The sequence below is a fragment of the Panthera leo genome, chromosome F3 (assembly GCF_018350215.1).
Source record: "Panthera leo isolate Ple1 chromosome F3, P.leo_Ple1_pat1.1, whole genome shotgun sequence".
Classification (NCBI taxonomy): domain Eukaryota; kingdom Metazoa; phylum Chordata; class Mammalia; order Carnivora; family Felidae; genus Panthera; species Panthera leo.
The window spans coordinates 57861192-57885680 of record NC_056696.1 but is presented as its reverse complement, the minus strand read 5'-3'; the positions used below and the strand labels follow the sequence as shown (position 1 = coordinate 57885680).

The following is a 24489-nucleotide window of genomic DNA, read 5'->3' as shown; positions in this document are numbered from 1 at the left end:
GCTCAATCAAACTACTGACTTTGGCTCAGGTCATGATCTCTAGGTTTATGAGTTCGAACCCCACGTGGGGCTCTGTGCTGACAGCTCGTAACCTGTAGCCTGCTTTGGATTCTGTGTCTCCCTCTCTCTCCGCCCCTCCCCCACTTGCGCGCCTGCTCTCTCTCTCTCTCTCTCTCTCAAAATAAACATCAAAAAATTTTTAATAAAAATTAAAAAATGAAATCTTTTAAAAAATGAAAACTTAATAGACATTTTCCACATAAGACATACAATCGCAAACAGGTACAGGTACTTGACATCACTCAGCAGGGAAATGGAAATCAGAACCACAGTGAGGTATCACCTCACATGTGTTGGAATGGCTATTATCAAAAAGAGGTAAGTGTTGGGGAGGCTGTGGAGAAGAGGGAAGACTTGTACACTGTTGGTGGCAATGCAAATTGGTGCAGCCACTATGGAAAACAGTTTGGAGGATCCTTAAAATTTAAAAACAGAGCTGCCAGGGCGCCTGGGTGGCTCAGTCAGTTAAGCATCTGACTTCGGCACAGGTCACGATCTCACGGTTCGTGAGTTCGAGCCCTATGTCGGGCTCTGTGCTGACAGCTCGGAGCCTGGAGCCTGCTTCGGATTCTGTGTCTCCCTCTCTCTCTGCCCCTCCCCCTCTCACACTCTGTCTCTCAAAAATAAACATTTAAAAAAAGAATTAACTAATAATAATAAATAAAAACAGAACCGCCATAGATTCCAGCAATTCCACTTCTGGGTATTTATCCAAAGAGAGTGAAAACACGAATTTGAAAAGATTTATGCACCCACATGTTCACTGCAGCATTATTTCCAATAGCCAGGACATGGAAACAACATAAAGATCCACTGGACAGATGAACAGATACAGAAAATGCGGTGCGTGTATACAGTGGAATATTATTCAGCCTTATTAAAAACAAATGAAATCATGCCATTCAGGACAAAGTGCATAGACCTTGAGGATATTACGCTAAGTGAAATAAGTCAGAGAATGACAAATACCAAATGATCTCATGTACATGTGGAACCTAAAACAAAACAAAAACATAAACAACGCGCTGATACTGAGGAAAGACTGGTTTGCCAAAGGCAGGAGGTGGGGAGGTGGGCAGAGTAAGTGCGGGTGTCAAAAGACCGAACCTTCCTGTCGTAAGATAAATGGGTTTCTGGGGACGTAACATACAGTCTATAGACTATAGTTAACAATGCTGTGCTGTGGAGGTAAAAGTTGTTGAGAGATTAAATCTTAAAAGTTCTCAACACCAGAAAAGAACTTGTAACTGTGTGAGGTAATGGGTGTTAACTAGACTTAACTGTGATCATTTCATAATACACACACACATCATTATGCTGCACACCTTACATACAATGTTGTACGTCAATAAAAAAAAATAAGGCAATTACCCCCTCTCTCCGCCCCACCCGTTTGTGCTCTCTCTCTTTCAAAAATGAATAAACATAAAGAATTAAAACATAAAAAAAATTAAGACATGAAAACAAAAAGGGGGCACCTGGGTGGCTCAGTCAATTGAGCATCCGACTTCGGCTCAGGTCATGATCTCGCAGTTCGTGAGCTCGAGCCCTGCGTAGGGCTCTGCGCGGACAGCTCAGAGCCTGGGCCCTGCCTCAGATTCTGTGTCACCCTCTCTCTCCACCCCACCCCTGCTTGTGCTCTGTCTCTGTCTTTCAAAAATGAATAAACATAAAAATTTTTTTTAAAATAAGGCGATTGCAATAGAGATATTACAATAGGTCTCAACTCTGAACACAGCAAAGACAAGTGGGGATTTACGGCCAACATGCAGAGAGTGGGGATCAGTGGATGGAAAATTACTTAACAGGGACCATCAAGGGTAGGAGGATTCTTGATAAACCGAGTTCGCAGGATTCTTGCTGAAGGCAGGCCGAGGTCTTCCACAGCAACGGTGGATGAGGAACTCAATCCAATAACGAAAGTGATCAGAGATCAAGGGTGAGGGTGCTCTCTCAACTGATTTAGCAGGATTCTTGCTAAACTGGGCTATGCAGTCCTGGCCAGGGTCATGGTTGAGGCCTAGTGGAGAAGGGGCTTCAGAGGAACCTGACTAGTTTGGTCAAGGAGAGAGGCACTGTCAGGGTAGGACGGTACAATTCAAGATCCACCAGAATCGTCAAAGATTAGGGGGAAAAAAAGAAAAGAGAAGTGAAGAGGAAAGAAGCGCCTGGGTGGCTCAGTCAGTGAAGCGTCCAACCTCCGCTCAGGTCACCATCTCACGGTTTGTGCGTTTGAGCCCCGCGTCGGGCTCTGTGCTGACAATGCAGAGCCTGCTTTGGATCCTGTCATCTCCTCTCTGCCCCTCCCCTGCTAGTGCTCTCTCAAAAATAAGTAAACATTAAAAAAAAAAAAAAGAGAGAGAGAGAGAAGGAGAGAGAATTGTCCACACGAATGGAGATTATCTTAAATCGATAAAGGGAGAATCCCCAAAGCACAGCGAATCCTTTTTCCCAGCCGACAATACACACTGGGGGCCCTTTAGTGCTCTGGGAAGATCGGTCCTTGAACGTTGTTCTTCACCATAGTTATTTAGGCCTGAACAGATTAAATGTGTCCTAGTCTCTCTTCCAATCCCAAGTCACCCTCTCCCTCCCTGACTCCAGTGAAAGCCAGGAACTGTGTTCAGAGTACAGAGGTCAGAATTGCTTCAACTGTTAACGGTACATCAATGACCTTGCTCCTTCTAGGAACGAGCTGGAAGAAGAAGGGGATTCGGTAAATCTAGCTTCCTATGAAGAAATGGTGATTGATGGTGAAGTGTGCCATGAGAATAGAGTGAAGGGCAACACTCCCCGGCATGACACAGGACTCACCCCTATCCTCCACGTTCTCCACAGACGAGAGAGCTCATGGGCACTAATTTTGTGTATTTCTGTTTATCCCCCTCCCTGATTTCTATTCAGAAATTTATTTTTTAAATTTGTATTTATTGGGGCACCTAGGTGGCTCAGTTGGTTAAACATCCGACTTCAGCTCGGGTCATGATCTCACAGTTCATGGGTTAGAGCTCTGCATCAGGCTCTGTGCTGACAGCTCGGAGCCTGGAGCCTGCTTGGGATTCTGGGTCTCCCTCCCTCTCGCCCCTCCCCTGCCCATGCTCTCTCAAAAATAAACATGTTTTTTTTTAATTTGTATTTATTTATTCATTTAAATAATCTCCACACCCAATGTAGGGCCTGAACTCACGACCGCAAGATCAACAGTCACACGTTCTTCTGACTGAGCCAACCAAGCACCTCTCTTCTGAAATTTTTTCTCTTCCGAACTTTAAAAAAAAATTTTTTTTAATGTTTACTTATTTTTGACAGAGAGAGAGAGAGAGAGAGAGACAGAGCATGAGTGGGGGAGGGGCAGAGAGAGAGAGGGAGGCACAGAATCCAAAGCAGGCTCCAGGCTCTGAGCTGTCAGCACAGAGCCCGACGCGGGGCTTGAACTCACAGACCACGAGATCATGACCTGAGCCAAAGTCACTTCACCGACTGAGCCACCCAGGCGCCCCTCTCCAGAACTTTAAAAGGAAAAATCTGCTTCTCCATTTCAATGGCCGACTTTACAGTTGGCATGATTTTTCAACGTCATCATTTCCAGACCTTAGCCGGGGACAGAGCTAACTTAACCCTTTCTCCTCACAGGGTGCTGGGAATGGAGGTTCATTTCAGTCCCAGAACCCAGCCAAGGAAGAGCTGCTCTTCACTGGCCACTGGCCAGTCTCCTCGCCGTCACTGGCCGTCATGCCTCAGGTGGATCGTGTCGTTCACGATGCACCCCGACCCCCACCAACCCCAGGAGGTAAACGTCCGTGGAGTCCGTTCATTCCTTTGCAAGGAAGCTCTCTGCCACGCTACTCAGAAAAGGGTCAAGAAAAATGCATGACAGTGACTGAAATTCTAATATAAAATGAAAAAAGCCATGGAAGCAGACTCAGGAATACCAAAGGGAAAGTACAACTGAGATTCACATTTATTAATAATAAACCCCAACACTGTAAGTGGGTTAACGCATCCACACATTACTTCAGTGAGGATTTTTGTTTAGTCATACCAAAATAGTTCATTTCTCTTTTTTTTTTTTGTTTTTGCATCACAGGATTCAACCGCCGTGTGAAGGCCAACACCAAGGATTTGTGGGAACACGTATAAGGCACGTCAGAAAACAATGATCTTGTTTCCCATTTCTCCTAAAAACACGAACGACAGGGGAGAGGATGTAAACACGTGGGAAAAAGAAATCTGCAGCTTTTTGACTGATTCTTTAGACTTTCTTTACTCACCAATAGTAACGTCAGGGGTTGAAAAGTGTCATCGCTAGAGGAACATTCGAAGTAATTTCATAGACAATTTTATTTATTTAAAGAGTCCTCATTACGTCCAATCTATATACCTCCTTATTGCTGAATCACCTCTAATACTTTTCCTGCATTAACGTGGAGCATGCGTAACTTCAAAAAGTTACAAAGAGATTCGGCTCCAGGGTGAAGACGGTCAAGGGCTGGGTAGCACAGGACGTGCCGAGGTGGTGTTGGCGGCTGTCGGTAACGTCCTCATCAAAGCCTTCGGGACGTGGAAACCTGAATAAATGACAAGGACCTCTGATTATTTGGTTTTTTCTCCTACAGGTCATAAATAACTCACACACTCACAGAACAGTCACTCAATATAGTTAAAATGCAGGAAACGTGAACGATGTCCTGGGCCAAATTACCTTAATGGAAAAGAGCAGCCTATTAGTGGCCCGCCCTGTTCTGGCAAGGGCCCAGAGCCCGGATCTCTCTCACATGACATGAGGTGGCAACGAGGGAAGAACACTTTTGAAAGCCATTAGTCAAAGAGCGCCTGGGTGGCTCAGTCGGTTAAGCATCTGACTTCAGGTCAGGTCATGATCTTACACTCCATGGGTTCAAGCCCCGCGTTGGGCTCTGCGCTGACAGCTCGGAACCTGGAGCCTGCTTCGGATTCTGTGTCTCCCTCTCTCTCCGCCCCTCCCCAACTTGCACTCTGTCTCTCTCTCTCTCTCAAAAAATAAATAAACATTAAGACAACAATTTTAAAAACATTAAAAAGAAAGCAAGCCATTAGTCAAGATGTTAAAGAATATGTCTGTTTCCCACGAGTCAATAATTCCACTTTAGCAATCTACTTTACAGAAAACTTGATTTGAAAGTGACTCTGCATACAAAGATATATATTACAATATTATTTACAACAAATTTGGATGTAGTCCCAGTGTCAAATACTCTAAAATGGTGCTTATTTATTTCTACAACGTAATGCTATGAAGCCATCAGAATGACCTTTGAAAAGGCTGGAGGTCTCTGGAAATGTGTATGATACATACTTCTGCATATATTTATCATATATGTATGATATATATCTGCATACATATATGATATACAGTATATATCTGTATGATATATATTATACATGCATATATTATGAATGATTATATGTACATATTACATATACACACACACACACACACACACACACACACACACACACAAATTATGGCTACATTAAACAAACAAAAAAAACCCAGAATTAAAAAAAAAAATTTTTATGAGAGAGAGAGTGGGGCAGGGGTAGACAGAGAGAGAATCCCAAGCAGAATCCACACTGTCAGCACAGAGCCCAACGTGGGGCTCGATCCCACACACCATGAAATCATGAACTGACCCAAGATCAAGAGTCGGACTCTTAACCAACTGAGCCACCCGGGTGCCTCCAGAATAAAATTTTTAAACAGTGACACGGGGTGATTTCTTTCCTCAACTTTGCTGGTATTTTCTAAATCCACCATGAGGAACATGTATTGCATCCATAATGGAACAGGTAAACTCTTATATAATTAAGTTTTAAATTTTAAATGGGTAAGTAACCCCAGTGCAAATATTAACTGCTATTTTTGTAAAGCTTTAATCAACCTGTCATATTAAGGATTCAGAATGCAAAAACCATAGAGGCTCACAAAGTAGATAAGTAACGTTACCATTATTTTTAAAGCCGAACAGAAATGCCCAGCAGAGAAGAAAGTTCTCCATGCTCTGGGGCATGGACGGCAGGACAAGTGCCTGTGGTGTGTAGGGGTGGGGGGCGGGGGGCAGTGCTGGATAATAAAGCTGAAAGGGAGCTTGGGGCCCAGTGGCCAACAGCATCTCTGTCACGTGAAGGGTCTGGGCACTCACACATCCCTCACCACACCCACAGCGTGCACCCTGCATACGTCTTACGCCGTCACCCCTGCTTGGCCCTTCACATCCCCTCTTGGCTCCAGTCCACCCCACGCATGTGTTAAAGAGCAAAATTTAACTGAGTGAACTGGAAGATCTAATCGACTTTATTAAATGATTCATAAATCAGGCAACATCATATCTAGCAAGTAGAGGGGACCTGTGCTAAACAAAAGGAAGGTTTTTAAAGGCAGAGAGAAGATGAGAGAGAGAGAGAAAGAAAGAAAGAAAGAAAGAAAGAAAGAAAGAAAGAAAGAAAGAAAGAAAGAAAGGGGAGGGGAGGGGAGGGGAGGGAAGGGGAGGGGAGGGAAGGACTTTATTAACAAGGAACGTGCTGTTTAGGCAAGGGTGCGCCTGTTTAGGCAAGGGGTCTATCCAGCCATTTGCTGCTACTGACCAGCAAATTCCACGTTGCCTGGTTAAAAATTACATTCCTGGGGGGTTGAAACTGCAGTCAGGTTAGGCAGTAAGTCTTGGTTTACTGACTTGAAACCTTAACCTAAGTGAAGCCATTGTGGGGCTGTGGTTTTCTTGTTAACAATTCCCCCTTCCTTTTTTTTTTTTTTAATTTTTTTTTTAACGTGTATCTATTTTTGAGACAGAGAGAGACAGAGCATGAACGGGGGAGGGGCAGAGAGAGAGGGAGACACAGAATCGGAAGCAGGCTCCAGGCTCTGAGCCATCAGCCCAGAGCCGGACGCAGGGCTCGAACTCACGGACGGTGAGATTGTGACCTGAGCCGAAGTCGGACACTTAACCAACTGAGCCACCCAGGCGTCCCTACAATTCCCCCTTCTTGATCAGACCCTCAGCTTAACAGAGTTGTGCTCAAAATTTAAGGAATTTGCACCACTGTCAGCTGTGCTCTGTAGTTCTCGAACCTTCTGTTGACCCTCTGTGCAGCATTCACAGGTCCGATGTTTTTGCTTTTTCTCTGTGATAGTCACACACTCGAGGTTTACATACTTCAAGTCTATCATCCTCTTTGGTCCTCTTCTGAAGGGGCACACTGATAACCCATACCGACTGGCCGTCGAATGATTCCAAGGTACAGGTGCACAAAGGGTCTAGAGAGAGGGAGGTCTGGGGTCTCTGGGAATGAAAACGGTTTCGTTTTGTTTTGTTTTATTTCAGACTTTTGCAGCTTTATAGATGTCTCTCCACCAACGTCTGTGTGTAATTGGAGTCATCTTAAATGTACTATGGCGGGTGAAAGAACGCAAAAGCTGAAACATGGGGCTGGTCAGGGAGCCAGGGAGAACCAAGCGGCCTTCTTGGGTTTCCTGTAATTCCGACTGTTCATTTTGTCTGCAGCCACTGTCTGCCCGCCTTCATTTTCCTACGTCAGGAGCAGACCGCTGCCATGTTGTAAGGACGTCAAGGTGGCAAAAGCCTGGCAATGAGGGGCCTTCTTGTTTTTCTCCAGAAGAACAATGGACCTCATCCACTTGCCACAATTTTACAATGCAACATAAAGAAGGCTTAGAATTACTGCTTATTTGACAATGCTTCTCATGTAATGTGATGTATCAGATAAGTCCAATTAGTTTATTAGCAAATCTGTTAGGAATGTTCCAGCTCAAAAAGACTTAAGCAGACCAAAAGTCCAGGGGGAAAAAAGAAAAACTTTGTCTTTTTAACAGACAGAACCCCAAATTCTAATTTTGCACCAACTTAGTTTTGATATTAAAACTTATTTGTAGGGGCGCCTGGGTGGCTCAGTCGGTTAAGCGTCCGACTTCGGCTCAGGTCATGATCTCATGGTCCGTGAGTTCGAGCCCCGGGTCGGGCTCTGTGCTGACCGCTCAGAGCCTGGAGCCTGTTTCAGATTCTGTGTCTCCCTCTCTCTCTGCCCCTCCCCTGTTCATGCTCTGTCTCTCTCTGTCTCAAAAATAAATAAACGTTAAAAAAAATTTTTTTAAATAAATAAATAAAACTTATTTGTAAATAAATTAATTTTAATGTTAGCCAGGTTGACCACACATTAAAATTCCTTTTCAAGGACTCCTTTTCCACAAACCTTCTACAACTTTATCGTTACTATTATTTTTTACATTTTGATTTTGTGCTATGTTTTTCTTCTTTAAACAATGAGCTTCACCTTAGGACAAAATTATTTTCTTTTCCCTCAACAAAAAAAATAGATTTCTATTTCTTATACCTTCTGTTACTGAAAACACATCCTACATTCCTGGCATATGGAGATGTTCTCTTATTAATTTTAGTAACTTTAATTATATATATGAACTCAAATTTTTAACCTTTAGAAACGTTAACAAAGTAAAAACTAAGCAGTAAGCAATTATGAACTGTTACACCAGTGTTCTTTAGATATGTAAATTTATCAATACATTTTTTAATTTCTAGACACATGGGAGTAGAGGCCCCTTTTATTATTATTATTGTTATTATTATTATTATTATTATTATGTTTATTTATTTTTGAGAGAGAGAAAATGAGCAGGGCAGGGGCAGAGAGAGAGGGGACAGAGGATCCAAAGTGGGCTCCGTGCTGACAGCAGAGAGCCCCATACGGGGCTTGAACTCACAAACCATGAGATCATGACCTGAGCCAAAGTCAGACGCTTAACCAACTGAGCCACCCAAGTGCCCCTAGAGGCCACTTTCAGGAATGAGAGAGCAAGACAAAAGGGTCCCCAGCGACCACCTGGCTGAAAACAGACAGGCCCATCAGGTGACCCACCTCGAAATATCCATAAGCCCTAACTGACCAATAGGCTACTTACAACCAGGCACAGGTACCAAAAAAGGGAAAAAGGGAAAATTCCATGTTGCCACACCTCTTCCTCTTCCCCCTTTAAAAACAGCCCCAGCAAAAAAATAAAATAAAATAAAAAAATAACAAATAACAAATAAAAAACCAAATAAATAAAAACAGCCCCAGCAAAAAAAATAAAAATAAAAATAATAAATAAATAAATAAATAAATAAATAAATAAATAAAAACAGCCCCAGCCCACTGCCTCATTGCAGACAATCTTTCCTCAGCTGTCCTTCCTGCTACCCCCTTGAAGTGTATTCAATAAACTTGTGCCTTTGTTCTTCCTCAGGTGAACTCTTTGTTTGTTTTGTTTGTTTGTTTGCCTCAGGTGAATTCTTGATCTTGGCCCTTTCTACCAGCTTCCACCTAATCATTCGTTCCACATTTGGGGGCCCCCATCCGATTGACAACAGACACCATGATGGGCTTTTTCAACGTACAGCCTTCCAATGAAGGCTTATTAACAAACCCAAACATGCTTATTAACAGACCCAAATTTATTTTTAGTTTCTCTGTAATAAGGAAGCCAAAGTAGATAAACCTAGATTTAATAATTAATGTTCCAGTATTTTATCTCATTTGGAAATAATCTAGATACTCAAGAAATTTAACTTAGCAAAACTTGTTTCAGTTTACAAAAAGATTTGGGGAAACTAATTGTAAGTACACATACCATAATATAGAACTGTTGCAAAAAATCGCATCTACAGGCTCTTACTTCAAATTTATATCTAAATTTATATATAAATCAAATTTATATCTAAGTCATTTACTCTGTTACAAAGAAAACCACAGGCCCAAAATGGTATCACTTGGGGTAAGGCCTCAAGTCAGTAGACTGAGGCTTAAAACCTAATCTAATTGCCCCAGAAATGTAGTCTTAATGAATCAGTTAGGAATTTTCTGATGGGGACCAAGGAATCACCACCTAGGCCCTCTCCATCCCCCAGAGGAAGCTGAAGTGATCTGCATGACAAGACCTCCTGTTCCTGCCTGGAACTATCCTTTTCTTTTGCTAATAACTTTCTTGCCCACCCCCCCCCCAACACCGGTTCAATAAAAACCCTCCATCTTGTACAACTCCTCAGAGCTCCCCACTACTTGCTAGATGGGCTGCTGCCTGATAAAGCTAGTTAGATCTTCAAATTTATTTGGTTGAACTTTGTTTTTTAACAGCTCCCAACAATTATGTACAGATTAACCGCAAAGGGGCATCTGGGTGGCTGAGTAGAATAAGCATCCAATTCTTGGTTTCAGCTCTGGTCATGATTTCATGGTTCATGGGATGAGCCCCTAATCAGGCTCTATGCTGACAGCTGTGGAGCCTGCTTGGGTTTCTCTCTCTCCCTCTCTCTCTCTGCCCCACCCCCACTCATGCCCTCTCCCTCTCACAATAAATAAATAAACAGAAAAAAGAAAAAGATTAACCACAAAAACTATGAGACATGAGGAGAACTCATTCATTCTCCCAAGCTATTATGCTTTTGTTTACAAACCCTCTAAGTGATAACAAGTACTTATTTAGCTAGTAAACTCAAGTAGGATAAAAGTTTTATATTTAATATTGATAACTCTAAAGACATGTCTATTTTAATAGACCAACAACCTTGGGTTAGCTTTAATACCAAATATTTCCTCAGATCATGTGAAGTTAAAAAACATCTGGGTTAGTTTCTGTCTTTTTTGGAGTTCTAGAATGTCCAATCCTTACAAATGCTTGCCTTCACACCAACCAAATGGAGCTCTTTTACAAATTAATTTTAGCACTACCATCCAGAGGCAGGAAAATATGTCACATTCATAACATACACACAAAACGCACACATGTAAAAACCTTACAGTTACTAGTATTGCTGACGAAGAGCTTTAAGATTTGTATCTGTGTCTGGAATTAAGGAGGCCTGCTAGAGTTTGGGCACAAGTGCCCTTAGAGTAGTTTATATTTTCAAAAAGGCCTCTCTTCTTTTTTCTTTTTTCCCCTTAGTCTTAGGTACCTGATTGTGGGCTATGCTTAAATTTCAAAGACATGATAAGATGTGTACAACTTTAAGGAACACAGAAAGAATGGAAGGTTTGCCAAGGACTTTTGTTTCCTTAGGCCAATAACTTATAAGCTTTTTGAAATAGACAGGAGCAGCTTTGGGATTGGTAAAGGAACAGGTGAATTTTGAATTGCCTCTAGAGCTGACTTGTATTTTGCAAAAGATCTGTCAGATAAGGACGGCTGTTTTCGATTCCTTAAAAAATTTGGATTGCAACTTAAATGATAGTAGGGGTTGATCCATGCATCCAACTACATTATCCCCAATTTGCTTTTCTCCTTCTTGGTTTATAGTTTGAATTTTAAATATTTCTGACAGGAGCGCCTGGGTGGCTCAGTTGGATAAGCATCCAACTTCAGCTCAGGTCATGATCTCGCGTATTGTGAGTTCCAGCTCTGTGTCAGGCTCTGTCCTGACAGCTCGGAGCCTGGAGACTGCTTCCGATTCTGTGTCTCCCTCTCCCTCTGCTCCTTCCCGCACCCCACGCTCTCTTGCTCTCTCTCTCTCTCTCAAAAATAAATAAACATGAAGTATTTCTGGCAGTACTGAATAACCCCCCTTGGATAAAAGATGGTCCTCAATGAGGGGGCAATGGATATTACCTTCCCCAAAGCTAGAGTCAGTCTCAAGGACAGCTAAAAGAAAGAACCAACAACCCCAAATTCCAGACAGGCAGAAAGCCAAGACCAGTTAAACAAAACAAGACAAGCAGAAAGGCAATGGTTACCCCTGGGAGAGAAAGGATCTATAAACAACAGGTTTGGATTTGGAAAGGAAGGGGGAACATGAAATTGTATTTTTCTCTCTCAGCTGGGCACTACAGACAGATTCAGAAGAGCTGATTCTGGTAAGAATGTTTACCCTTTGCTGACTTCTGCCAGTCTTCCTAGGAGGCCCTTTGCAATGATGACAATAAAAATCATGGCTAATATTTACTGAGCATTTCTTATGTTTCTTGTAGAGCCTGCTTTTAGGCAACAGGCTTGAGCTATGGAAACTTGAACAAGACAAAAGGGCCCCCAGCGAACACGGAGCTGGATGCAAACAGGCTCGTTAAGCTTTAAGCCCTAACTATCTACTTAAAATTGGCCACGGTTCCTAACACTGCCAAAAAGGGGGAAATTCCACATGTCCCCACACTCCATCACTCTGCTCTATAACTATAGCCCCACCACCACCACCACCACCTCGTGACAGACAGTCCCTCCTCTGGGATCTCGCCCCTGCTCCCTTGCTGTGTATTCAGTAAACTTCTACCTCCTTTGTTCTTCCCTGGGTAAATTCCTTCCTGGCCCATGCTAGCTGCCCCCACCCGAGATGCCCCACATTTCTGTTGTAATGCTGCAACTTTATGTAAATTAATCCTCAAAACCACTTTGATTGTTTTAGGGAGAACTATCTGTATTTCCACTTTGCAGATAAGGGTACTAAGGCTAAGGGGTTAAATAACTCAACCCAGTTAGGAAATGGAGCTGCTAGGATCCTGAACCCAAGTCTACCCGCTGCTGGATCTAGACTGTCTGGACTGTTGCCCCACATTGTCCTCAAGGATTGTCAAGTGAGGGGCACCTGGGTGGCTCAGTCGGTTAAGGGTCTGACTTCAGCTCAGGTCATGATCTCATGGTTCGTAAGTTCAAGCCCCGCATCGGGCTCTGTGCTGACAGCTCAGGGCCTGGGGCCTATTTCAGATTCTGTGTCTGCCTCGCTCTCTGCCCCTCCCCTGCTCATGCTCTATCAAAAATAAACATTAAAGGGGCGCCTGGGTGGCTCAGTCGGTTGAGCGGCTGCCTTCAGCTCAGGTCACGATCTCGCGGTCTGTGAGTTCGAGCCCCGCGTCAGGCTCTGGGCTGATGGCTCAGAGCCTGGAGCCTGCTTCCGATTCTGTGTCTCCCTCTCTCTCTGCCCCTCCCCTGCTTGCTCTCTGTCTCTGTCTCTCTCTCAAAAATAATAAACATTAAAAAAAATTTTTTTTTTAAATAAATAAATAAACATCAAAAAAAAAAAAAAGATTGTCAAGCGAGAAGGTGAGAAGGTCAGGCCAGAATTAGAAAGAAGGATGGTCAAGAGTTTCAGACATGAGGTAACTCAGTCTGGTTCAAAACTCAGTTCAAAATTCAGTTCAAAACTCAGTTTGGTTTTTTGAGAAGAGTCATTTGAGAAAGTCTTCCAAATGACTTTATTTCTATAATTTGGGGGTCAGGCATTATGCTCCAGGCATCAAGGTTTTATTTGGCCTGATGAAATCAGTGTGAGAACATTATTTTATACCTCGCGATTCAGAATCCAGGCACCTTGATGCACTGATACTTTTCAAACTTTAAATCATATTTTAAAAATAAATTTTTTAGGGGCTGGGTGACTCAGTTGGTTAAGTGTCTGACTTCAGCTCAGGTCATGATCTCACAGTTCGTGAGTTCAAGCCCCACATCAGGCTCTGTGCTGACAGCTCAGAGCCTGGAGCCTGCTTCAGACTTTGCGTCTCCCTCTCTCTCTGCCCCTCCCATACTTGCACTCTGCCTCTCTCTCTCTCTCTCTCAAAAATAAATTTTAAAAAATCTTTTAATAAATTTTACAAAAAGTATTCACTGTTTTTCTCCAAGTTGATATTGAATAATGAAGCACTTCCCTTCATTTCACTAACAGAGACAGAAAAAAAAATCAATACAGAACTCTGGTGACCTGCTCACCTTTATTTCCTTATTCCTTAATGAACTGAGAACATCTACCTGTCTTCTGCTGGGGCTCCTGCGTCAGCATTTTATAAGCGAATGCGAAGTGTGAGAGAAGCCCATTTGGACTAAATCAGATTGCTGAGGGAAGAAAAAGAAAAGGCACTTTTCCAACTCCCAAGAGCAGGACCCAGACCGCTCATTCTGCTAAGAGTTAAAACAGCAAAACATAAAAACATCTCAACACCGGAGAACGTGGCCGTGGCTTTGAGGCGCTGCGTTCCGGCAGCAAAGCCGGCCCTTCGCCATACCATGTCACGGTACCATCCGATACACGGGGTCACCAACGTTCAAGCTGCCGACTTTCTCCACTGAGTAATAGACTCCAAAAAGTGGGGACGACTTGTAGATCTGCTTCTCAGAAGGATCACACAGGCGGTAGCTGAAAGAAGCAAAAATTCACCGTCAGGCACAAAAGGGAAATAGGAATCTAAGTGCTCTCAACAGAATTCAGGTTTTTATCCTCAAGGCCTATAAATAAACAGCAAGCCTTTTCTGCTCCTTGGACAGAGAAGTCTGGGGGCGATTAGTCAAACTGCACATAATCCTGGTTTTTCAAGAAGTATCCTCAGAGTCTAACCAATTTTTCCCTGGCTTCTGCTTGAGGCCAAAAAGAAAAAAACTTGTATGTGTAACTCAAAATAAGTAGTACATTAAAAAATAAATAAACGAGGTGGCTGGGTGGCTCAGTCGGTTAAGCGTCCGACTTCAGCTCAGGTCATGATCTCACAGTTCGTGGGTTCGAGCCCCACGTCAGGCTCTGTGCTGACAGCTCAGAGCCTGGAGCCTGTTTCGGATCCTGTGTCTCCCTCTCTCTCTGCCCCTCCCCTGTTCACACTCTTTGTCTCAAGAATAAATAAACATTAAAAAAATTTTTTTTAATAAATAAATATGTGGAATGTTTGCATGTATATCTCCAACTTCACAACTGTCTGCAACAAATGCTCACCCAAGCTCGAAAAGGAACTGCCCTGAACTCTCCAAATCTTCTGTTCAGGGCATCTAAGTTTTAAGTACTATGCTTTCCACCCCGTAGGTTTACAAGCCTAAAGCTGAGTTTCTTCTGTGAACAAAAATGAAGACACAGATACAAATGGCATGGGGCCTGGGGGGCCTGGGGGGCCTGGGGGGCCTGGGGGGCTCAGTCGGTTAAGCATCTGACTTCAGATCAGGTCATGATGTCACAGTTCATAGGTTCGAGCCCCACATTGGGCTCTGTGCTGACAGCTTGGAGCCTGGAGCCTGCTTCCAATTCTGCGTCTCCTTCTCTCTCTCTGCCCCTTCCCCACTCACTCTCTTTCTCTCTCAAAAACAAATAAACATTAAAAAAAAATTTAATAAAAAAAAATGGCATGGGGCTTGACTACTAGCAAAGTTTTTTTTTTTTTTTCAAAAGCCCTGTCTAAAGAAAACTAACTGAATCTCAAAAATCAAAAAACAAAACCACCGTATATTTGAATAATAGACCCCAAAGAGTGGGAGTCTATCATTAACCTCTTCTTCTGACTTAAACCCATTGGAAACAAATAACAAAACAGACCAAAGGGAAACAAAATAGAATACACCTCCCCAAAAACTGTTAACTTAGTTTTAAAAACACGTTCTGCATTTATAACTAAAGTCAACCCAAATTCCTTAAATATCAAAACGAAACATCCTGCCGTAAAAGAAGTTCCTCAATAAACAGACAACTCATTGTGTTCCAGTATTTCTAATACTTCATTATACAACTTCAATTCGTCTCACATTCCTTGATGTTGAGTCTAATAAACAAAAATAATTACAGTATTTGAGGTCTTAATTTAGAAATACATATTGAATGTTATTAAAAATTGATGTGAGAGGGGCACCCGGGTGGCTCAGTCGGTTAAGCGTCCGACTCTTGTGTCAGCTCAGGTCATAATCTCACGGTTTTGTGAGTTCAAACCCCACGTCAGGCTCTGTGCTGGCAGCTTGGAATCTGCTTGGCATTCTCTCTCTCCCTCTCTCTTTACCCCTCCCCTGCTGGCTTTCTCTCTCTCAAAATAAATATATAAACTTAAAAAAAATTGATGTGAGAGGTATGAAAATTTCAAAACATAGTATTATGCAATTAAAAATGTCAAAAGTGGGGGCGCCTGGGTGGCTCAGTCGGTTAAGCGTCCGACTTCAGCTCAGGTCACGATCTCACGGTCTGTGAGTCCGTGAGTTCGAGCCCCACGTCGGGCTCTGGGCTGATGGCTCAGAGCCTGGAGCCTGCTTCCGATTCTGTGTCTCCCTCTCTCTCTGCCCCTCCCCCGTTCATGCTCTGTCTCTCTCTGTCTCAAAAATAAATAAACGTTAAAAAAAAAAAATTAAAAAAATGTCAAAAGTGGAGCGCCCGGGTGGCTCAGTTGGTTAAGCATCTGACTCTCGATAGCGGCTCAGGTCATGATCTCACGGTTTATGAGATTGAGCCCCGAATCGGGCTGTGTCCTGACAGTGCGGAGCCTGCTTGGGATTCTCTCTCCCCCTCTCTCTCTCCGCCCTTCCCCTGCTTGTGCGCTCTATCAAAATAAATAAATAAACTTAAAAAAAAAATTGCTAAAAGTACCAGAAGATTAGTCCATAAAAAAAGAGGAGGCAACTTCCACGAACCAACAGACACATACCAACCAGAAGGTGGAGTGAAAGGTGCTCACACAGGGCACCTACACCCACAGGTAATTCTAGGACGGGGATAACATTAAAAGTACATTGGACACATTGCGGTTTACCTCTTCAGGGTTTCCAGTGGCTCCTTCCTGTCTATCACTCCGGTATCTGGGTCCACAGTGGTCAAAACGCACCTGTCATTCAAAAACCAAGAGTTAGGTAGAGCCACAAGCCAACGAACGTGCCACACCCCAGAGGTTGACTCTCGAGAGAACGCTTACCTGGGGCAAGCCAAAACCCTTTTCATCTCTACACCGCCAATGAGGAGCTCATCCCAGGTATCCTAAGAGGAAAGGATAGGTCATCTTGTGATTTCATTCGTCTTCAAAGCAGTTTATTCTTTGGCTGCTACCAACTATGGAGCAAGAAGAAGGCAGAGAGCAAGACACCAAGAAACATGTCCCAAAGGGACGCGAGGGAAGACAGCACATCGGTGTCCAGGATCCAGCTCCTCCCTCGCGGTCTCAGAAACCGGACTCTATCAGTACGGCAAGAACAGACCTTATTTGGGGGGCAGTTGGCCATGAGAATCATAAGCGAACTAGAAGGGCAACTTATTGATATATAATGAGAAATGTATAACTTGCAAGACAATCCCACTTTGTCCTTAATAGCTAAGCTACAGTGGAAGCCAAGTTAAAATCTGATGGTTCTTTGGGGGCATCTGGGTGGCTCAGCTGGTTAAGTATCCAACTTCGGCTCAGGCCATGATCTCGCGGTCCGTGAGTTCGAGCCCACATCGGGCTCTGTGCTGACAGCTCAGAGCCTGGAGCCCGTTTCGGATTCTGTGTCTCCCTCTCTCTCTGCCCCTCCCCTCTCTGCCCCTCTGCCTCTCTCTCTCTCTCTCTCAAAAATAAATAAACATTAAACATTTAAAAAAATCTGATGGTTCTTTGACAAGTGGGACATCACCCAAGGGAAGTCAGTTATGAGATTCACACATTCAACATTCAACACTTCCACATCCACGGAGAGGCAGCCTGCCCTGGGGGCGGGGAGTGTGGGCAGAGTCCACAGTCACGGGCCCTGCCTTGCTTTCCCGCCCTTGAACAGCGGGTAGTGCCGACATGTGCCTCAGGGCTTTCATAAATCCTCACAACTTTGAAGAAGGAACTATTATGATCCCCATTTTGCACAAAGAAACACAGACCTGCAGAGATTGCAAAATGTTCTCAGGGTCACAGCCAGCTAGGTTTGAAAACTTCAGATTCTGAGGGCAGGGCTTCTAACCACCCAGCTTGTAAATCAATCTCTATCTCTATTCATCTGTCTACACATACACATATGTACATGTATATACACACAGATGGAGATCATACAGATGACATTATATATACATAGATATATATACTCATACACAAGCACACACACAGCACACACGTATAACGAGGGCATGTTATAGGACTCTCTTGCTAACAGGGAGCCATCTGTTATTGAATCACATGCGATAAGAATGTCCCTTGAGAACTTGTTTCCTGCTCTCAACCCAAGTGAGGTTTGGAAGCCATACGTCCAAGGGATTTGGTGAGAAGTCAGTCTCCAGGTAAGGAAATGAGGCATCATTTCGTCTCATCTGGTCCTTTACTCCCCCTCAGGGGACATGAGAGTTTCTGCTGGAGGCAGGGCAGAGCAATGGGGAGGGACTAACACGTAATGTTTCCTCTTCCACCCCGATAACCAGGTTCCAGTCATGCTCTGACGCTCTTGCAGGGGTGCATTAACCCCCCAGGACTAGCGGGGTGACTTAGCAAACACAGGAAAGGCACTCCAGTACCTAATGGGGTCTCCCCACCTCACAAATCTCCTATAGGATACAAGCACAGCTGACGTTAAGCGGTCTCTGTGGATGCCCTGGGTTCCCACCCACCATTTATGAAAGCAGTGCTGTAAGGAAATAAAGTCTGTGTTCCCGGGGCGGACTCAGTCGGTTAAGCGGCCGACTTCGGCTCAGGTCACGATCTCGCGGTCCATGAGTTTGAGCCCCGCGTCGGAGTCTGTGCTGACAGCTCAGAGCCTGGAGCCTGTTTCAGATTCTGTGTCTCCCTCTCTCTGACCCTCCCCTGTTCATGCTCTGTCTCTCCCTGTCTCAAAAATAAATAAAACGTTAAAAAAAAAATTAAAAAAAAAAAAAAGTCTGTGTTCCAAACCAGCAGTCGACGGATGAACTACACAGCCCTCGTAAAAGGCAAGGATCACCAGGTAACAAACAGAATCTCTGTACCCTATCTATTACGTGCCCTATGCGAACAGCAAAACTGCAAGATAATCAGAACAGGTGGTTCACCTGGCAGAATGTGACCCCCACCCCCCCTTACCTCCCCCACTCCCCCCACCTTCCACCACCATCCCCCACCAGGAGCGTGACCAGTAATATGGCCTCTGCGCAGGTAAGTGATGGGCGTGGTGCTACCCTGGCCTGGGGGCAGTCCAAAAGGGTGGATTTGGCCACACTTGGCCACACGAGGGTGCTGCGGCCCAAAGAATGTGAGCCCATAGGTTCCCAGAGGGTTGCTCGCCCTCAAGTAGCTCCCTTCCAATGCCTTCGTACAAGGGATGGTGAATTTCATATTTTAAGCCACAGATCTGTGGAAACTCTACCTCATGACTATGATATGAGGCAGGAAAGTCTGAAGAGTTCAGTTGGGGTTCCTAGCTTAATAAAACAGATTCAATCTTGGTCTTTCACTCTTAGAGAACTGCAGGACCCAGTTTAGAATAACATATTGTCTGCATTCACAGAAATTGTCTGAGGCTCCCCAGTTCTAATCACCTATGAAAATATTAATAACTTTATATAATAACATCACTCTCATCCTAATCTGATCATGGTTGGCATTTTGGGTGCAAAGGGTTACTTACAGTAAAAAAACACTAAGCAAGTTTAAATGTAATTAGTAACTCACTTCTTAGATGAAAATAATAAGGCCCCCTTATTAAAATTAGTTTGAATTGAGAATGCATGAAATTAGGGGCGCCTGGGTGGCTCAGTCGGTTAAGCGTGCGACTCTGTCTCAGGTTATGATCTAATGGTTTATGAGTTTGAGCCCTGTGTCGGGCTTTGTGCTGACAGGTCAGAGCCTGGAGCCTGCTTAGGATTCTGTGTGTGTGTCTCTTTCTCTGCCCCACCCCCCACCCCCACAGTCTCTCTTCTCTTCTCTTCTCTTCTCTTCTCTTCTCTCTCTCTCTCTCTCTCTCAAAAATAAATAAGCATTGGGGCACCTGGGTGGCTCAGTCGGTTAAGTGTCCGACTTCAGCTCAGGTCATGAGCTTATCATGGTCTGTGAGTTCGAGCCCTGCATCGGACTCAGTGCTGACAGCTCAGAGCCCGGAGCCTGTTTCCGATTCTGTGTCTCTCTCTCTGCCCCTCCCCTGCTCATGCTCTGTCTCTATCTCAAAAATAAATAAAAACATTACAAAAAAATTTTTAATAAATAAATAAGCATTAAAAAAATTTTTTTAAAAAGCAACCCTGTGGCATTCTTCCTACACACACACACACACACACACACACACACACACCACGCACGGAGTGTCCCTTTCTCTGGGCTCCCTCGAGTGTGGTTATACATCTCAGCCCTTATCTGTACCTCAACCATCCAGCTACTGAGCCCTTGATCCTGCTTCGTCCTGAGACCCCTGCAGTCAGACACAGTGACTTCATTTCTGTAATTTCAGCATCTATCTCAGAGATGAGCACCCAGTAAACTCTCGATAAACGTCTGTTGCAAGCATGAGTGCTCCAGAATCTAGGCCAATGTGTAAACTTGCAGGGAACAAGTTTTCCTTAGCTGAAGTAAAACTCCACCTCACAGCCAAACTTCCTTCACGGACTAACACAAGATGCCACACACTAGGAATTAGCAATTTACATGAGATGCGACTTTTCACTTAGCAGATTTAGTAAGGATTACAGGCATCGATGCTGGCAGGGGCATAAGAAAAAAGGCGCTCTTCTGCTCAGTTTGTGGGAACATAAATTGGTATGATCGGTAAGCTTCTGCAAAGCAATTTGGCAAGATATACGGAAAGCCTTGAAAGTTCTGACTTAAGGGCGCCCGGGGTGGCTCAGTCAGTTAAGTGTCCAACTTCAACTGAGGTCACGATCTCATGGTTCGTGAGTTCCAACCCCTTGTCGGGCTCTGTGCTGACAGCTCGGAGCCCGGAGCCTGCTTCGGATTCTGTGTCTCCCTCTGTCTGCTCCTCCCCTACTTGCTCTCTCTCAAAAATAAACATTAAACGGTATTTTTTTTTAATTTTTTTTTTAACGTTTTATTTATTTTTGAGACAGGGAGAGACAGAGCATGAACAGGGGAGGGTCAGAGAGAGGGAGACACAGAATCCGAAACAGGCCCCAGGCTCCGAGCTGTCAGCACAGAGCCCGACGCGGGGCTCGAACTCAAGGACTGTGAGATCATGACCTGAGCCAAAGTCGGCCGCCTACCCCGCTGAGCCACCCAGGCGCCCCTAAATGGTATTTTTAATAAATAAATAATAAAATTCTGACTCAGCCTTTCTTAAGAATCAGTTGAGAAATGTAGGCAAAGACTGTTTTACAAAGCTGCTTATTATGTAAGGGGAAATGGAAAACCACCTACAGGCTCAATCACAAAGAAATGGCTAAGTGAATCATTGCATAGTTCAAAGATACACTAATACAGAACCACAGAGGAAGGTGGTTCTTTTTTTTTTTTTTTAATTTTTTTTAATGTTTATTTATTTTTGAGAGAGAGAGAGAGAGAGAGACAGAGTGCGAGCAGGGGAGGGGCAGAGAGAGAGGGAGACACAGGATCCGAAGCAGGCTCCAGGCTCCGAGCTGTCAGCACAGAGCCCGACGCGGGGCCTGAACCCACAAACTGTGAGATCATGAACTGGGCTTACGTCAGACACTTAATCGACTGAGCCACCCAGGCGTCCCCAGAGTAAGCCACACTTAAGAAATTACCTTTATGCCAAAAAAAAAAAAAAAAAAAATTAACTTTATCTGAAAAAGATTCTTGAATTGAATCATTGAAAAGCTTTCCCCATCTCTGCAGCCGGGGTTCCAGATTCTCTCTCGAGGCTTTCTCGTGTATGCTGGAGAACACTGGCTGGAGACGCAGTGTGTTTTATCCTGAGAGTGTAAGTCTCCTCCTGTTACACGCTGGCTGGTGTATGTTCCTACAGAATCAAAGGAGACACACTCCTGTAAACCTCCATGCATAACAAATGTGCCAGGAGGAATTTGTTGTTTGGGGAAATCCAGGCAGAAGGGCAGGACAGAAGCCTCAGCCTTTCTGCCAAGCTAGCTTCCATTCCCTGGAGGCCGCCGAACGTAAGCAACGGCAGCCACAAGCTACAAAAGTGGAAAGGGGAGACCCTGAATCCTGGCTGCTTGTGCATCTCTGAGGTGCATGCGCTGGGTTGGATACTCTTCGGGGCTGATGCGGCTGAACCTGGCCCAGGCTCCTCTCAGGGAGGTGAGAACCACGAGGTTTCCAGTGCCTCGTGGACGTGAGAGACCCCAGTCTCCCCTCAGGCTCAGCTCCTGACGGATGCTAAGGGGCCCCACACCCACCAACAGCAGAGTCGGGGAGAAGCGGCCACCAGTTCCATTCCCAAAGGCAGCAGCCTGGGGGCTTTGAACTGCCTTCAGCACCCACGGCCCACACTGAGAATCACAATCCTCCAGCAGACGAGAGAGGGGGATGAGTGGGGGGGGGGGGAGTCCCCCAGATGACTCCTACCTCCACTATTCTTCCATCACTACCTCAGCATCTGTATTTGTGGCCTATTCTCTAGGGTAGCTTTTAAAGCAAATGGCCACTCTTCGAGGATACAGAGAAAGAGGGACCCCCGTGCACTGTTGGAGGGAACGCAAATTGGTACAGACACTGTGGAAAGCAGTGTGGAGGTTCCTTAAAAAATTAAAACTAGAAGGGGTGCCTGGGTGGTTCAGTCGGTTGAGCGTCCAACTTCGGCTAGGGTCAAGATCTCGAGGTTCGTGGGTTCGAGCCCCACGTCGGGCTCTGTGCTGACAGCTCGGAGCCTGGAGCCTGCTTTGGATTCTGTGTCTCCCTCTCTCTCTGCCCCTCCCCTGCTCACTCTCTCTCTCTCTCTTTCTCTCAAAAAATAAACATGGGGCGCCTGGGTGGCTCAGTCGGTTGAGTGTCTGACTTCAGCTCAGGTCACGATCTCATGGTTTGTGAGTTGGAACCCCACGTCGGGCTCTGTGCTGACAGCTTGGGGCCTGGAACCTGCTTCGAATTCTGTGTCTCCCTCTTTCTCTGCTCCTCCCCTGCTCACACTCTTGTCTCTCTCTCAAAAAAAATAAAGATTAAAAAAATAAATAAGCATTTAAAAAAATTTTAATTAAAGTAATAATAAAAAAATTAAAAATAGAATTACCATATGATCCAATAATTCCAATACTGGGTATTTACCCAGAGAATATGTAAACACTGATTCAAAAAGATACATGTTCATCGCGGCATTATTTACAGTAGCCAAGATCCGGAAGCAGCCCAAGTGTCCATCAATACATGAATGGTCACAAAAGAGGTGGTATACGTTTACAATGGAATATTACTCAGCCACAAAAAAGATCTTGCCATTTACCACAACATGGACAGACCTAGAGGGTATTACGCTAAGTGAGATAAGTCAGACAGAGAAAGACAAATATGTACGATTTCACCCATGTGGAATATAAAAAAAAAACAAAAAACAAAATAGGGACTCCTCGGTGGCTCAGTCAATTAAGCATCTGACTTCGGCTCATGTCATGATCTCACGGTCCGGGAGGGGATGGGTGAAAGAAGTAAAGGGGATTAAGAGATACAAACTTCCGGTTACAAAATAATTCAGTCACAGAAATGAACAGTACAACGTAGGGAATACAGTTAATAATACAGAAATAATGTTGCACTGTGACTACCCTGATCATGGTGAGCACTAAAACGCAGAATTGCTGGACCACGATTTTGTACACCTGAAACCAACGTAACCCTGTATGGTAAGTAGACTTCCGTTTTAAGATAAGTACCTTACCTGTGATGCATAAATGTGTATGTTTGTGGGATCATACCTGCTCAAAGGGAATACCCACGTACTTTTGTCATTGAAGGCTTTTATTTCCTTCGTGATCTGAAAAGTTAACATATCTACAGGCACAGGTAAAATATGTTAAACACGACTCGGTAGCCAGATCCCCGCCCCTAATTCAGTTCAACAGTTTAAAGGTTTGCTCATTTGGGACCAGGGATAAGTAAGAAAAAGAGAGTGAAGAAGATCTTGAGAAACCAACCTCATGTGATTGATAGAAAAATTAAACGTGCTCACTTATAAAAAAAAAAAAAATGAAACGTAGAATGTACAAAGGAAGTGTTTGTTAAAAAAAAAAAAAAAAAGCCAAGAAAGAGGTCATATTGGAGAGGTTTGAGAGATATTTGTGATAAAGTGCCTTTACTGATCTCTCTCTCTCACACACACACACACACACACACACAGCCTAACAGAAGAAAAAGACAAAAGAAATTATACAACATTAGGGCTGCAAAGAACCTTTAAAATCCGTTAGCAAAATCTGTCAACTTTAAAATCAGAAAACAGGGGCGTCTGGGTGGCCCAGTCGGTTAAGTGTCCGACTTCAGCTCAGGTCATGATCTCTCGGTTTGTGGGTTCGAGCCCCGCATCGGGCTCTGTGCCGACAGCTCAGAGCCTGGAGCCGGCTTCGGATTCTGTGTCTCCCTCTCTCTCTGCCCCTCCCCCGCTCATGCTCTGTCTCTCTCTCTCAAAAATAAACACACGTTAAAAAAAAACCTCTTAATAAAATCAGAAAAGAGTGCTCAGAGAGGAGTAAGGTCAAGCTCACAGAGTGGCCCCTCTGGTCTACACATCCACTTGCAGCTCCTGTAATTATCTTGCTCCCAGGAAGACCCCAGGCCAGGGGCTCTGCAGCCTGGCTGCAGGCTGCAATCATCAGGGGGGCCTTAAAGGCT

General features: G+C 44.3%; 1 protein-coding gene across 2 annotated transcripts in view; it reads right to left on the bottom strand.

Annotated features, from left to right (window-relative positions):
* Positions 1-4029: 4029 nt before the first annotated feature.
* The window catches only part of MTARC2 (mitochondrial amidoxime reducing component 2), a 40044-nt gene continuing 19584 nt past the window's right edge, over positions 4030-24489 (bottom strand). The window contains exons 5-9 of one of the 2 annotated variants that reach the window (XR_006199042.1): positions 16735-16796; positions 16576-16647; positions 14092-14222; positions 4332-4628; positions 4030-4238 (exon numbers count right to left, since the gene is read on the bottom strand). Coding sequence is in view for 1 of the 2 variants with exons in the window: in XM_042925869.1 (XP_042781803.1) it covers positions 14096-14222; positions 16576-16647; positions 16735-16796 (261 nt within the window). In the remaining variant the exon portion in view is untranslated. Of the gene's footprint in view, positions 4629-14091; positions 14223-16575; positions 16648-16734; positions 16797-24489 lie in introns of both variants that reach the window. The other variant, XM_042925869.1, reaches the window with a different exon arrangement.